General features: G+C 42.1%; 1 protein-coding gene across 1 annotated transcript in view; it reads right to left on the reverse strand.

The window, feature by feature from the left end:
• Positions 1-15,715, reverse strand: part of Cpvl (carboxypeptidase vitellogenic like) — a 104,173-nt gene that overhangs the window by 26,012 nt on the left and 62,446 nt on the right. Inside the window, exon 11 of the mRNA XM_036180821.1 lies at positions 2,981-3,163. Coding sequence (XP_036036714.1) covers positions 2,981-3,163 — 183 coding nt within the window. The remainder of the gene's footprint in view (positions 1-2,980; positions 3,164-15,715) is intronic.

Here is a 15,715-nt window from a genome sequence, read left to right on the forward strand (position 1 = left end):
TCAAGCAGTAGAACTGCTGGAAAACAAGACAGAGATCATCTTGAAAGGCATTATGCAGAACAAAACACAAATCACATTCAAAGCTGCATCAGAAATGCTAATGTCTGACTCCTCATCACAAGGGTGCGAGAGAGGACAGAAGTCACAGCCTCCAGGAGCTCAGAGAAAACAATTAAATTATTCCATTTCATGAGACATAGCTTTCACAGCCTTTCTCAATCAAAGTCAGCCTCCTATTGCATGGGACATGACCATCACAATCAATGAAAGCCTCCCATTGCGTGGGAAATAACCATACCAATCCATGGCAGCCTCCCATTGCATGGGACATGGCCTTCCCAATCAAAGCTGAGAGAACAACTTTTTTTTTTTTTTTAATTGAGGATTGAACCCAGGGCCTTGTGCTTGCTAGGCAAGCACTCTACCACTGAGCTAAATCCCCAACTCAAGAACAACTCTTAAAGATAAAAATAGAGAACATGATGTCAGCACACATTTCTAAAATAAATGCTTAAGAGTTTTTGTGAGGGGATAATAAATGCACAAAACATGATGGCAGATGACAGGTTAAATGTATGGTGAATTCTCAGTGAGTACTGGTTGGATCAAATGCTGTAAATAATGCCTGTTTAAGCCTGATATAGAATTGTTTTTAATAGCAAAAAACAGGAGGATAGGTAAAAAATAAAATATGAGGTTCTCACATTTGTCTGGAAAATAGTAAAATTCTAATTTATATTAGCATTAAGTAGGTCTAGAATTCATATTGTGCTGGTACTATTATAAAGCAATTTCAAAAGAATAATAGCTCACAGGTTTATTGATGGAAATAATAAAATGACATAAAACTCTAAGGAGTTAAAGCTAAAGGAAACAGAAATATAGACCCAATGGGAACAAATAAAAACCATATAAAAAGACAGCAGATTCTAAAAAAAAATCAGTAATTACATTAAATGCAAATGTATGACTTCAAATATTGTTGGGATCCACACAAAATAAAACACATTATACTGTGTAAAAGAAACACATCTTAAATAGGATGCCATAAAACAACAGGGAAATGCTGAAAAAAGAAAGGTATCCCATGTGCACACTTTCAAAACTTCGTGTAGTTACACTACTATCAGTCAACTTGACTGTAAGATGAGAAACATTACTACAAACAAAGAGGACAGTTCACAGGAAAGGAAGATTTAGTGCCAGAATGGGTAACAGGGAGTCTATGGCTGTATGCAGTTAGCAACACATAGTAAAAGGAAAAACAGAACAGTCTTCAATCATAGTGGGAGATTTTTAAGAGATCTCTCTTGTTGGCTATGGGACACAGAGGGGTAGTGGGGGAAAGGAGACAGAGACAGAGAGAAATAAGAGACTGAGACATAAACAGAGAAGAGAGACAGACAGAGAAAGGAGACAGAGATAGACAGAGAAAGGAGAGAGAGAGAGAGACAGAGACATAGGTATAGAGAGACACAAAGAGACAGACACAATGATACAGAGAGGAAGAGGGAGAGAGAGAGAAAGACAGACAGACATACAGACAGAGACAGAGAACAGAGACAGAACTATTCTACCCATCTATATAGCCCATGAAGCACAATGACCGTCAGGGTAAGATATACCCAAGCCTGTGAAAGTAGATTTTTTTCTTGGGCTAACCAGTAGCCATCTAATTGGACTTAAAGCCCATTCAGTAGGAGAAGATTCATGCCTTGTTTTATAAACCTCGCCAAATACCCATGGCTGGTAAGGTCATAGACCATAGAAAAGAACATGCTCAATTCTCTAAACTATTGTAATTACCAACCACATTCTAAATAGCTTCCCTTATATCCACAGAGGAGTGCAGCTTTGACCTCTCATCAAAGAAACTTCTTTTTGTAGCAGACAGAGACATCACAGAAATCCATAGCTGATCAAATGCAGAGAACAACTGACTGTAGGGTGCCCATCGACGACAAAACCCTGACACCCAAAGCTCAGGGAACACTGTAGAAGAGGCATGGAAAGATTGGAAGATCCAGAGGACCAGGACCTACTTCCAGATAGTGTCTGCTATAGAAGACAGAGAGTAACACCCATGACATTAACAATATGGTCACCTAAGCAAGACTCACACAATGACAACACCAGTTGACATTCCAACATAGATGGAGGACATCTCATAAGGCCTCAATCCTGGTGAAGAGCTATAGCCAATTAATGGCTGATAAGAGAGGGTGAATGAGTCTTCTCCAGGGGTGAGCCCTCCATTAGGTTATCCAGTCTCATGTGGTCAGCCTTAAATACACAAACATAAAAGCAATGCTAAGTGGACTCAACAGGCTATATTTGTATATACATATGCATTTATGTGCATATATACCAATAAGAATTAAAGAAGAAGTTGTAAATTTGAGAGGGAGTTTGGGGACACAGGGGTTGTGTGGGAAGGGTGAGTGGAAGTGATGTAAATTCTCAAAATAATAAGTGTAAAACTGTTTTTTTTTTAAGACTTTGATTGACATAAAAAGCATTACAACTAGCAACTGAAGAATGAAATTGCTTTAAAAGTATACAGGGAATGTTTGCCAACAATAACCACTTCAAGGGCCAGAAAGTACATTTCAAATGGTTGAAATTATAAAGGATATGTAGGCTTTTAAACCACAAAGCTACAATAGAGTATATTCCCTTTAGTTTATAATAAATGCAAGAATGGAAGAGCCAAAATAATTGAAAATTAATCAATGCACTTTAAAATAATACACTGGCCAAAGGGGATAAAATACAATGGAAATTATGACTGTCTCAGTTCAATAAAACTATAATGAATTTTTGTGTACACTTAAGACCAAGCTTAACATAGATGTAACATCCGTTGATCACACATATAAAGTGAAGGCAAAAGCTTTGTATTCTAGGCCTCTGTCTTAAAGAATTTCAAAAGATAACAGATATTTCACTCCCGCAACCTGCTCTCCAACTGCTTGCATACCTGGTGGAATTTATCCACGCTTCGCACATAACCAGCCACATCATTATCAGATTTGAAGATCTTCCAAACCACTTTTTTGGCCTTTTTGTATTTCTGTAATCCAGTCCAATCCATGGCCAGCAAGGAGCGCTCTGTCAGGGCTGCCGCCACGATGATGTCCAGTTGGCCATTGTAGAGCAGAACCTGAAATGAAGTCCAGCCCTCAGCAAGTATGGAATTCAGAAGGAAAAAACAAGGAGCAAACTCAGGGACAGAGAGTGAACATGAGTCAGACTTGGGAACCTGAGCTTTGGAGCAAGTGTTCCAAGAGGCTAGCCTTACAGATCTGAGGCTTCCTTCCTTCCAAGTCACTACACACACCAACAACCTAAAAAACTCTGGTCCTGTCTTAGCCAATGTATCCTTCCAAACTTAATTCATCATAGTCAACAGACAACTGTGTCCCAAAAGATAAGCAAAGAGGCTTTTCTGGACTCTGTACAATATTGATCTCTTCAGTCTCCAATTTGACCGTAATGGAGCCCTTCGGTTGAGTTCTCAAATTGAATTTCACTGTGGATGCTCTTTCTGCTTTTGTAATGCAGCCTTCTTAAAAGGTTTAAGCAGATTTAAAAGCCCAGTGTGTGTGTGTGTGTGTGTGTGTGTGTGTGTGTGTGTGTGTGTGTGTGTTCACATAGGCTTGAACAACTCACTTGGCTCTCTAGAGGGAAGTTATATTTTAATGGAACCAAGGAATGCTATACTTTGAATTTTACATTGCTTGGGCCTCCTATGTCGTTAATAGCAACTACAGCTTCTTCAAATAGAAGGATAGACAGAAGTCCTCAAATCCGTTGACCCCGTGACATTCCCAAGATTTCTTTGCTTTACTGTAATGGCCGCTCATCCACAGTGGGGGGAGTCCTTCCATTCCAGAACACACCTTTTCCTCCCATATGAATGGATACGATAAAGAATGCTGGGTAGCTTTTCTTCTCCCCACACAACTCAATAATTTACATGTCAAGGGTTTGGAGGTATGGATACTTCTGTTCCCAGTAACCCTATTTTGTCAAATTCACTATAGAAAAAAAAAAATTCATTTAACTATGTTCCTTGAGTCTGATTATAACGAAGACCTTATCAAAACCAATATCTTGTGACTGGTGTGTAGCTAAATACACAGTGGTACAGAAATTCTATGGCATGGTGTAAAGTCATTAAAGTATTTGGCTGAGCCATGAAGTGAGGTGGGATATACTTATCATAGAATTGAAGTATGAAAGCTGAAAGTCAAACATAAGCCAGATTACAAGTACCTTACTCAATGTATATACAAACACACATATATGAAATGAAAAGTTTGGAAAATAGTGTGGTTCATTAATTTCCACAGTGGAGACCTGAGCGACTCCTTCCTTTGTTTGCCAATCTTCTGATGTTGTTCACATGGTACTAACAAGATCATGATGATCATAAAGTATTGCCACTTTGCCCGATCAAGAGGTTTTCCTAGGCCCTGTACAGCTTTGACCTACTCCCAGGCTCTGCCTTGGCCTGAGTGGAGACTTTTGGTTCAGGTCCTCAAATTGGATATCAAGTGTTTGCCACATATGTTTCCATCTCTGCATGGTGTAGCTTCCTAAAAGGCTTAAATGTAATTAAAAAGCCCAGGACTTTGACACACTCCCAACCCTCAAACAGAGGTGGGATAGGATTCCGGCTAAGATGAAAGAGTCCTGGACCTCCACCACAGCAACACTCAGCCTTTCATGTTGCTCAGCCACCACCGCCGCCCCTTCTCCTACACAGGAACCCAAAGGAAAAAGTCCTTGATAGATTTAAGGCCATTTGTAAAGATTTGACTCAACTGAGCAATAAAATATTTGCATTGTTTATACAAAACACTGCCTCAAAGGCTTCAAGTACTTATGGTCTGTGCAAAGCCTTGTACAGCTGTTTCAGCCAAAAGTATGGAAACAATTACATGTGATGGGTACCAGTGAACAAGGCTCACATGCTTCACTGTTCTAGGAAGGCCTCATTAGGGCTGATTAACAAAGATAATCACATACAAAGTAATTCTGCTCCCAGAGTTCAGTGAAAAGATACCGATTAATTAGCAGTTCGCCAGGTTGTCTGCTCATCTGGGCTGTCCATGGCCATGGTATGAGCTAGCTTCTTTTCCCAGTTGTGTCCCTGGAAGCTACCTTTTTAATCATCACTGTACCTTAGAAGCCAACATAAGGTTGTTCCCTTGTTTCTCTCTTCATTCTTAAGGGGCAATAACAAAAGTCATAGCTTACAGGCTTGTCTGCACAGTATTGCAGCACGCGTTTGCTGATCTGAACTGAGACACAGCCCACCCCTGAGCTGCTTTACTTACCATTCCAAACTCTTCACAAACGAGAACACCAACATTCTGGGACAAGGTAGTGAGAACCAACATGCACAATTTTGTGTGTGAAGTGATGTAGAAGACTCACTTTGGGGGGCAATGAATATTCCTTTTCAAAGCAAGGCACACACTTTTAATTCCTAAAAGGTACACAAATCAAATGCAGTAAAAGAGAAATAATAAATGGTGTGACCATCATGGTTGCCAGCTTGGCTTTTTGCTAAAGCATACTTCCACGTGTCTATGAGGATATTTCTAGAGACAAATGGCATGTGGGTTAGTGAACTGAGTCAGGAAACATCTACCCTGAACATGAATGGTACCCTCCAACAGGAATAACAAAACGTCAGGAATAATGGAAGCCTGTGAGCCATATTCTCCATCTTCTTCAGCAGATACTGTGTGTTACTGCCGTTTCTCAAAGGTTTTCCAGATTCTGCAGGTTTTCAACACACATTCATACTTCACACCATGAAGTTAAGTTGGGTAGCTTCTTGGTCTTTATCAGGCAAACTCTAGACTGAATGAATGGGGGGAAAAAAGCCCCGATGCAGCATTCGTGAGCTGAGAACCTAAGTATGTGTAGTCTGGAAGCCATGAGCATATGCCGTTTACTCACATCCAGAGAGACAAGGAGACCTCAGGGCCATGCCTGACCCCACACTCCTGCAGACAATGAAAGATGTGCACATGGACACATGCCCAGCTTTTCCCAGATATGTCAGCAGGGCTCTAACTCCTAGACTGAGGAGTTTCCCAGGACCTGGCTTGTCAGTGCTAAAGCAGGAGAGTCATGAAAATTATTGTATGAAAGAAATCAATCAAACATTGTACTCTACTTGTTTATACTCTATAATTGCTGTGTTTTAAAAAAAAAAAAAAAACACATGCACACTTTCAACTTGTGAAAAGAATGAAGAAATGTGCTGTCAGATTCAAGGCAGCCAAAGGATGCTCGACTTTTTTCATAGCTTGATTGGTGTCGAGTGTTTTAGGTTATGTGATTACAGTGCTATCATAGTAAAAACTGTAGAATAGACAGGGACAAAGCGGGTGCCTCAGTTTAACAAAGGATATGACTAGGGAAAGCCCTTGCAAACCTCCAATATGACCAGTACTGTTTCTCATAGCAACTAGATGAAACAGCTTCATTTGGGGTCTTAGATAATCTTGAAACCTCATTCCCAAACTGAAGCATTTATGAGCTAGGGATCAGGATGACCATCGCCTTTTCACCTTTGATAAAGAGCAGAGAGGGTGGGCCAGTGAGGTGACTCAGCTGGTAAAGTGACTTTAATCCTTGGAAGCCACATTTGAAAGAAGAGAACTGGCTTCATTTTAGAGCTCTCTTATTACGTCCACATGTGTCCTGTGGCATGATCATCCATGCATACACAGATGCACACATATATAAACACATGAATAAGTGGAAAAACAAGGAACAGGCAAAGTGTTTTAGTCTGTATTCCGAAGTGCACTTCTCTACACGTGGCTTTATTCTTGTCTACCTTCCTGAGGCAGGGCTAAGTATATGGTCACTGTGTTGTTAAGGAAGTCAGGAGTGTGTAAGTGACTGAGTGACTCCTGGATCCCAGACTTTCAAATTCCTACCTACATACCCTTCAGAAAGCAGCCTAGACCCTACAAAACAGAAAAGTACTGATTCCCATGACTAAGTGATCAGTGTGGCCAGAAGCCCCTAGAAACTGCAGGTGGGCAAGTGTGAAACTCAGTTTTTGTCTCCAGAAGCAACCTTGGACAGTTTGTCTATCTCTGCTGAGGTATATCTCTCAGTCACTCACTTCTCTCTTTGTATGGACAAGAATGCATGGGAGAGGGCATTATTCACAGATGGTGACAGAGTCTAATTCCTGCCATAGAGATGGCCTTCTTTCTTTTAATTATAGTTTTGTTTTTCATATTTATTTATTGTAGAAATCCTAGGTTTCATATGACATTTATATACAAGTATATAGTGTGCTCTGTTCAAATTTACCCTCATATCACTTTTCATGCTCTCTCTGTGTGTATGTATGTATATATGTAAACTTACAATCTACATATGAACGGAAACATCTGATATTTATTTTTCTGAGCATAGTTTCTTATAACAGGATCTTGCATTCAATCCATTTTCCTGAAAATGCCAAAACTTTTGTTCTCCTTTATGTCTTAATAAAATTCCATTGTGTATGTTTTCTATTGCACTTTGGTTTTATCTGCATGTGTACTGATGGACATCTAGGCAGAGCCCATAACTTCACTGTTATGAACAGTGTTGCAATAAACGTGGATGGATAAGCACCTCTGTGACATGCTCACTTTGAAGTCCTCTGGCTATGTGCCCAGGCATGGTATAGCTGGGCCATATGAGGGTTCTATCTTTAGTTTTCTTGGGAACCTCAATAATGGCATCTATAATGGGTGTGCCAGCTGACACTCCCAAGAACAACATATAAAATTCCATTACAACACCACCCAATCCTTGCACACGAGCATTTGTTCTTTGTTTCTGTTTTGCCAGAGCCATTCTGACTGGGGGAAGATGGGATCTCCACATAGTTTGTTTGGTTTTGGTTTGGTTTCTGAGTGTGTGTATGTATGTGTGTGTGCATGTGCATGTTTATGAATGTTTGTGTACAGGCACACACATGCATGTGGGGGACAGAAGACAATTCTGAGTGTTGGTCTTCAGCTACTGTCCACCTTTTTTGTTTTTATTGGTGTGTTATTAAAGTCTCTCACTGGCCAAGTAGCAAGGTCCCAAGAATCTTCCTGTCTCCACATCCCCAGTGCTGGGATTGCAAATGTCTACCTTTCCATGCGTTTTGGTTTATATTGCCCTGAGGACTATGGATACTGAACATTTTCATAGACTTATTGGACATTTGCACTGCTGTTGGGCATTGTCTGTTCTATTCTTTTGATGGTACATTGATTGGATTATTTTTTCTTATTTAATTTTGAAATTCTTTATGTAATATAAATATTAATCCTCTGTCAGATGTATGGCTGACAATGATTGTCTCTCATTTTGTAGGCTGTCTCTTCATTTTAATGGTTTCCTTTGACCTGAAGAAGCTTTTCATTTTCATATATCCCATTGGTCAATTGCTGTTATTATTTCCTGTCCTTAGACTACTAGAAAATCCTTACCTCTGCCTACACCCTGCAGGTGTCTGTGGCCTTCCTGGATCTGCTGTGGGACACCATGAGCTGCCTGAGGAAGGGGTTCTCTATGCACTTGCTGTACCTACCCCACTCCATACTCCCATAGAACGTACTGATGCTTGGAGGGTGGAGACTCCACTCCACAAAGGTTTTATGTCATGCTATGTGGAATCATGTGCTGTTTTGTCTCATCGGGTCCACTGTTTTCTCTTGGTTACTACCTTTGGTACCCAGTACTCACTGGTCACAGCTCCTCAGAGACTGTCACTCCTAGTTTCCTGCTTCTGCAGGAGGATGGGTATGTGAATTAGGATAAGGGACTCAAAGCTCTTCCCCTACAATTTGGCTGGTGGGCAAAGGGACACAGGGGACCCCAACAGTATACAAACTCCCTTTCCTATGTAAGTGTCTAAAACCTCTTTGGTTCCTTTCTTTTCTCATCTCAGTCCTTCACGAGTCCTGAGAATTTGGTGAGCCATTAATATCTTTTTCACCGATATTCCCATGTTTCCACTGCTAAATGCTGGGAAATCTAGATACACACAGCACTGGACCAGTGATGCTCATGTCCGCATGCCGAGACCAGGAGCACCAAGATGTGAATGTTAACCTCACAGAAGTTCTGTTTGCTGTTCTGGGCACAACAGAAGTGAGAGTCAATGAGCGCATTGGCTCTCCACGCTCCCAGCACAAAACCTGCTGTGCCTTATTGAGTATGCCGATTAGCTTACAATGACTCAGAAGGATCCATGAAGCACTTCTAAAGTAAACCTTCATGACCCATGATGGACTTCCATGTGAGATTAAGACACAGATCTGTGGCAGGAGGACATGCAGCCAGGGTAAGTCTGCACTCACATACCCCAACGCTTGAGAGGGTAGCCAGTCTTCTACTACTTGTTCTATGCACATTGGTCGTAACACCTCAGTTTTTCTTGAAAGAGCCGTAAATTATTAAATTATTGCTATAAAAGCACTTAAAAGCCTGGAATTCAAGATCACAAGGAATTTCCCAACATTAAATGCCATGCAAGTGTGGTCAATGGTACTGCTTAACAACAACAACAACAACAACAAAAAGTCTTGAATAATACTAGAAGCCATTGTTGTTCTGTTGTAGGAAGCATGCTAAGCATCTTACAAAATGCCCAGAAGGCAGATGTTAGGGACTCCATTTTCAATGCAAGGTGGCAGAGATGCAGAGAGCATTCTAGCAGATCCATGGTTGTGTCGGGTGGAGAACAAAGTTCAGGATGGACTAAAGCCCAAACCGTGCATGCTTCTAATAACCCTCTTCCACAGTGTGTCGCTGTCAAAGGTCACTGTTTGCAGAGACCAAGTCAAACTCAAGGTAAACATAAGCCTTTGGACTGAAGAATGCCTACTTATAGTTAACACCACAGACTCTGGCCGGGTTTGCACCCCAGATCTGAACAAAATAGCAGATTTACCTCAACTAAGCTACTAGACCCATCCACCAACATCTCCTCACCCATAAAATGGGGGATAAAAAGCATATAAGAATTGGGAGAACAATGTGATATGTGCACACAGTGCTCACAGCATCCTAGGCATTGGAAAAATAATCAGCATTTCCAGTAATAGTCTTATCACAGCCACTTTTAAGGCAAAATTCACAACAGCTCTGTATTTTCCAAATGAAATGTGTGACTAAGGCCACAAGAATTAGAATCTGACACAGCTGTGCTGGCCCACAATCTGACAGCCAACAGCAGAGGCTTGTAAAGGCCCATGAAATGTGCAGACAGAAGTCATGAACCCCAGCCCTGGCCTCCCCAACCAGGCCTGTGCTCCCTGAGTGAACTTTGATATGTCACTGACTCATTCTGAGCCCTAAATTCTTCTGAAAAAGTAGAGTCTCAATAGCTCAGAGTTTGAGGAGGGTCAAGTCATATATGAAAGTGTCCTGTGATCTAAAGAGCAGGGGTCTAACAATGTCACTGCTGCTTTTCATCAAGTCCAAAGGCAAACTTAAATTATCGATTTCTATTGCAGTACAAAGGTCCCTATTGGCTGCCTGAGACCCGCATTCATCAGCATTATTCATGGTAGATGTCCACTGCATTACAGCCTACCAGGAGGCAAAGGGCAGACCAATATACCTTCAAAGACCCATCCCAGTGACTTACTTCTGCCAGCCAGGCCCCATTTCCTAAAGGCTCCACAGTCGCCCAAATTGGTGCCACCAGCTGTGGAGTGAGAAGCATGAATGTGCCAGAGACATTTCAGATTGAAACCATAATATACCTCGCTAAACTCTAATCCACGATGCCATACAGTCGGAAGAAGGAGCCTTTGGATGTGACAGGTCATGAAGGTGGGCCCCTTAGCAATAGAAGGGAACCTGGAGATATTTTTTTTTTTTAACATGTGATGATACCAGAAATCAGAAGGTTACACTCCTAAGGACCTTGGCTGCAGCCAACCACACTGGTACTTGATCTCAGACTTGTAGCCTCCAAAACCGTAAAACAAAGCCTTCTTGTTTTAAGTTCTCCCAGTCTATCAAATATGTAATAGGAGTCCAAACTACAACAGTAGAACCTGGCCAACCTGCACTGTTACTTCCCTTAGCCATGGTGAGCTGACACTGTGCTGTGGCTTCCCACCCACGTGGCTCCGGCCTGCCCTAGTGTCCTCACACAAAGAAGTCTCTTATAGTCAACATTAGCTCTGTTATTGTCATTTTATTTTTAGGAACAGAAAAAACTTATTTTCTTGTACCCATGTCTCTGTCTGGGGTTAAAAAAAAAACCAAAACCTCAATAGTTCTCATTCCAACGCTGCTTATTTATTTCCTCCCCTTCCTGGACCTGTGGGCAGCTGAGTGTCACTTCCGTCTGGCTGGAAGGAAAGTGGCCTTTTGGGAGAGAGGGCGCTGACAGCATTCTCAGATAGGTGATGTGATGTTTATGGTTTGATTGCTCAGTCATCCCATGTTTGTTCAACAGACAAATATTTATATGGGTAGCTGAGGGGCCAAGCACCTGGGGACAGATCTGAAAAGGGGTGACCCTGATACAGCGGACTTTTCTAAACTTTGCAAAACAGTGAACAATCAGGAGAGGAAAGGCACACTTGCTTTTTCATTTTTGATGTTTTCCTCAGAAGAGAGGCCAACAGAAGTCAGTTTCACCCCAGCCTTTCTGAAATGCTAGTCATGTTAACAACTCAAACCATAAACATGGCAGATTCTCAAAGTACATTAATCAGCAATTCACCCAGGGAGTAACTCTCTAAGCAAGAAAGCTCTCTTCTTCTCTAAGGAGCAGAGTCAGATGATGGTATAAGATGGCCTCAGTCTCAAGGTCATAACCAGATAACCCCAGAAACACGCTACAGATCTCAGATACATCCGGAGAGGCTCCATGCTCTCTCAACCTAGACTTTGCCTCAAATAAATTAGGGATGCCACAGGACAACTGAGGTGAAAATGGAGATGTGTGCTTTAAACCTAGCCTCCATAACTTAGAAGGGGCTTGAGACAGAACTGTGTACGAAGGTTCATGTTGGTATATTTTCACTGCCACCAAATAAAAGGGTAAGTTAGAAAATAAAGGGCATGTGGCCCACTTACTGACCTAAACTTCACCTGTTTGATGTGTAAGTGTGCAAAGGCAAAGCAAAACACATACCTCACCCACAGACAGCACAAGGCTTCTCTCCCTATGTTCCAATCGTGTGTCCCCTCACTAGGAAAATTACAGAAATGCTGTTTGGGGCAGCTTGGGCCTCTTGGTACAATGGAAAAGCAAGCTGGGCTTTTGTGTGAAGCATAGGTTTTGTTGTTGCATTTTTCGATGAAAGATTTATGCTTGCATTTTGGCCCATTCACAATACATCATAATGCCTTGCAGACAAACTTATGCTCTTTTCCCAATGATCTAGTGACCTTAATCTCTAACATTTTGTGGTTTCCTGTTTGGGGAAATGATTGAACAGAAGCCTGAGCTGTTCCAGGCTACACAGCATTCCCAGCGGGCCTCTATCTGTCTTACTTTTGAATGTTCTCCTGTTCAGTAATCAAAAAAAAATTTTTTTTAAAGAAACTTTCCCTACAGATGGTAAATCATCAAAACCCCTGCAATGAAGCCTTCCATGCTTCCTTTTTTTGGCTGCTTTCTTTATCATTCTTCTATTGCAGTCTCTAAGGTTCTGGGAGCTCTTTCTGCTTGAAGCAATTAGCAGGACCCACTGGTGCCTTGCCTCTGAACAGAGAGAATTAATTGCACTAATATCCAGCCCAACAAAGGATAATTCCCAAAGGCTTCCCAAACACTTAAAAGCAAAAGAAAAACTTGGATTCAAGCAAGGAGTAGGACATTTAGGAACTGTTCTGACTGGAGGCGAAGCTATCGTCCTTCCATGGACAAAGATCAGGTTCCCGTGGTCATGCTTCACAATCTCAGCCCTTTCTCCTTCCTCAGTTTTGCAGGGACCCTGGAGTGTGTTACATAGGAAGTCTGAGTTCCCGGGATTACTTGGAAAGGACTAAGGCAGAAAAATAATGTATCTGTTGAGTGAAACAATAGTTGAACCTGCAACCAAGTCCTTCCTTCAATGAGAGATTTGCTTCCAAGTGTGGGCAAAGGGAAGACCAGGAGGCAGGGAAGTGCGCTAGGAATAACTAGCCCGTGCGCCTGCCAGTCCGCCATCGGCTGGTTTGCTCAGGAAGGATGGCGAACAATGAAAGTGAGACAACAGACTTGAGTGAACGGCCAGCGATTGCACAAACAGGGCCTTTCAGCCAAAAAATGATCGCTTCTGCTTACAACCTCACACTAAATAACTGAGCTGCTTGTAGAAGGGAGCATGAAGCAAAGCCAACTTGAAAAGCATCCAGAAAGCCAGTGTTCCCACACAGGGGTCTTACAGAAAACACCAACTACCTTGGAACAACACAATGCAAAAGACATTCTGTAATGACCCAGATTAATGTTCTGCTAAGTTTGAACATGCAAGTCCTGGTGGTCCTCTCTAGTGATCAGTCTCTTTCCTTCTTAATCACTTACTTCTCAAGAACGTTCCCCAACCATCACCAATAAATGCATTTGAATCAGCTGGACACACCCCAGGACCAAGCCTCCCCATTCTCACACACAAATCCTCCCAGGAGAGGGTGTCTTCCTCATTACCAAAGGGCAACCTCAAGGTCATATTCAAGGGACAACCTCAAAGGCTACAACAGCTTTTCAATATCATTAGCCTTCTGAAGGGGGGGGGGGGGACACAATTCCTTTCCCAACATTAAATGTATTTAATTAATGTGTATACATTTGCCCACAAACCAACCAACCAGAAACAACCCTGCAAAGAAGAAAATGCTCAGATTTCTAAGTAGTTAAATCTAGTACCAATCTTTGCTGTTAATAGGCTGATTAGTGAGTGCTTAAAGTGTGGCCAGTCCAAACTCTTTAAGTCCAACATACACACAGAACTTTGAACTTTTTGTGCAAAATAACCAATGCAAAATACCTCAATGGTTTCTTAGTATTTACTGCAACTGTTATAATAAAATTGTATATATGTACATATAATATATATATATATATATATATATATATATAAAATTATAGGCAACATTCTATATTTGTACAGTTAATTAGGGTCAGCATCTTATCAAAATTGATTTCATTGCTACTCATATTTTTAATGTACCTCCTAGAAAATTTTAATATGTGTGGCTTGCATTATATTTCAGTTATAAGGCTCTGGTATGCTTTGTGTTAAGTTTATGCTGGAAAGAACTGATTCCTCCACTATTGCTGCCAAATGACCCAAGAGGCTTCAAGGTCAGCCAATCTTGGCTGCAGTCTGCAGTGTCATCAAGCTAGATTAAGGCACCAGGAGATGTGACACTTTAGGGGCACAACAGATTCTCCTAACCATATCTGCCAATACAGAATGCATGTGCGTGTGTGCACACATGTGCGTGCATACACACACACACACACACACACACACACACACACACACACACACCACACTATTGACTCCCCCGATTCCCTATCATTACCACTGTTCTCAGATTCCAAAGCAATAGTATTGCTAGACACGGAGAGGCCAGAGAAGCAAACCCGGAAGCAGTGCCACAGTGCAGCTTTGGGAAGGAAGGCCCATTTCCCATCGGAGTTGCTCCAGGTGCCAGAGGACAGCAGCATGGCTTTGCTATGGGAGACATCCTAAGCAGCCTGCAAAAGACATTAATAGGGACACTAGAGTTCTCCAAAGTGGCAGGATGAGTGTGTGGGGGTGGGGGGGGGCAGGACAGCATGCACTGTTCCCAGAGCAGAGCAGTCATGGGTTGCAGACCACCATGGACTCTGGGTGGCCCACTGGCATTCTCTTCTCCCATAACACACTTGCCTTTCAGTTTGAGAGGCAGGCGTCTAGTTCTCCGTGAATAGAGATTACTTTGTCCTTCTCTTATAAGGGGACTGGGTGCGGAGAGCAAGTAGGCATTCTTCCAAAGAGCCAGGGGAGCCGCTTCCAGGAGTCCAGATTCCTATCTGTAGAGAGGAGCCTGGAAAGCCCACCCAGGAGGGCCATGCTAACTTCACAAAAGAAATCAAGTAGCTGACTTTTCCTTATCAAGGAGAAAGTTTTTATCTCCACCGGAAAACCTGGTGTCAGTCAGATACAAGTCTCTCCCCAGGACTCTCAATGGCTCTATTCATCAAGGCCACTCCATTAGCTTGCAATTAGGTTTGGGATGGCTTACTTTCTTCTGAAAGTGCAGCTCCCTCATTTGGAGAATAAAGCAGCCCTCTCCTCATTCTTTCTAGAAAATGTCAAACAGGCTAAAAAGATGGCACAAACCACTGTAACAAATACAGAGGCTGGCCGGAGGCTGTGGAGGGAGATAACCTGAGCGACAGAGTGGTAAGAGCCCATTGGGGTATGGAGCAGGAAAATCGGGCCAGGAAGGTCAGGGCACCTCCCCAGGGTTCAGCTTTCACTCAGTCACATGGGACATAAGAAGCCCGCCCTGGGTTTCCTCGGCTGTCCTGCTATGACAAGGCTTGTTTACAGTAACAATAGAAGCCATATTTAGTAACAGATTGTCTCCCCCTCACCAAGGGTGAGGTTGAAAAACTCCCACAGTATATATAGGCTGGGCAAATCCTTCAATAAAAATCTTCTAGAAAGAGCCCTACAGCTTGCTG

This window comes from Onychomys torridus, chromosome 3 (assembly GCF_903995425.1).
Source record: "Onychomys torridus chromosome 3, mOncTor1.1, whole genome shotgun sequence".
NCBI lineage: Eukaryota > Metazoa > Chordata > Mammalia > Rodentia > Cricetidae > Onychomys > Onychomys torridus.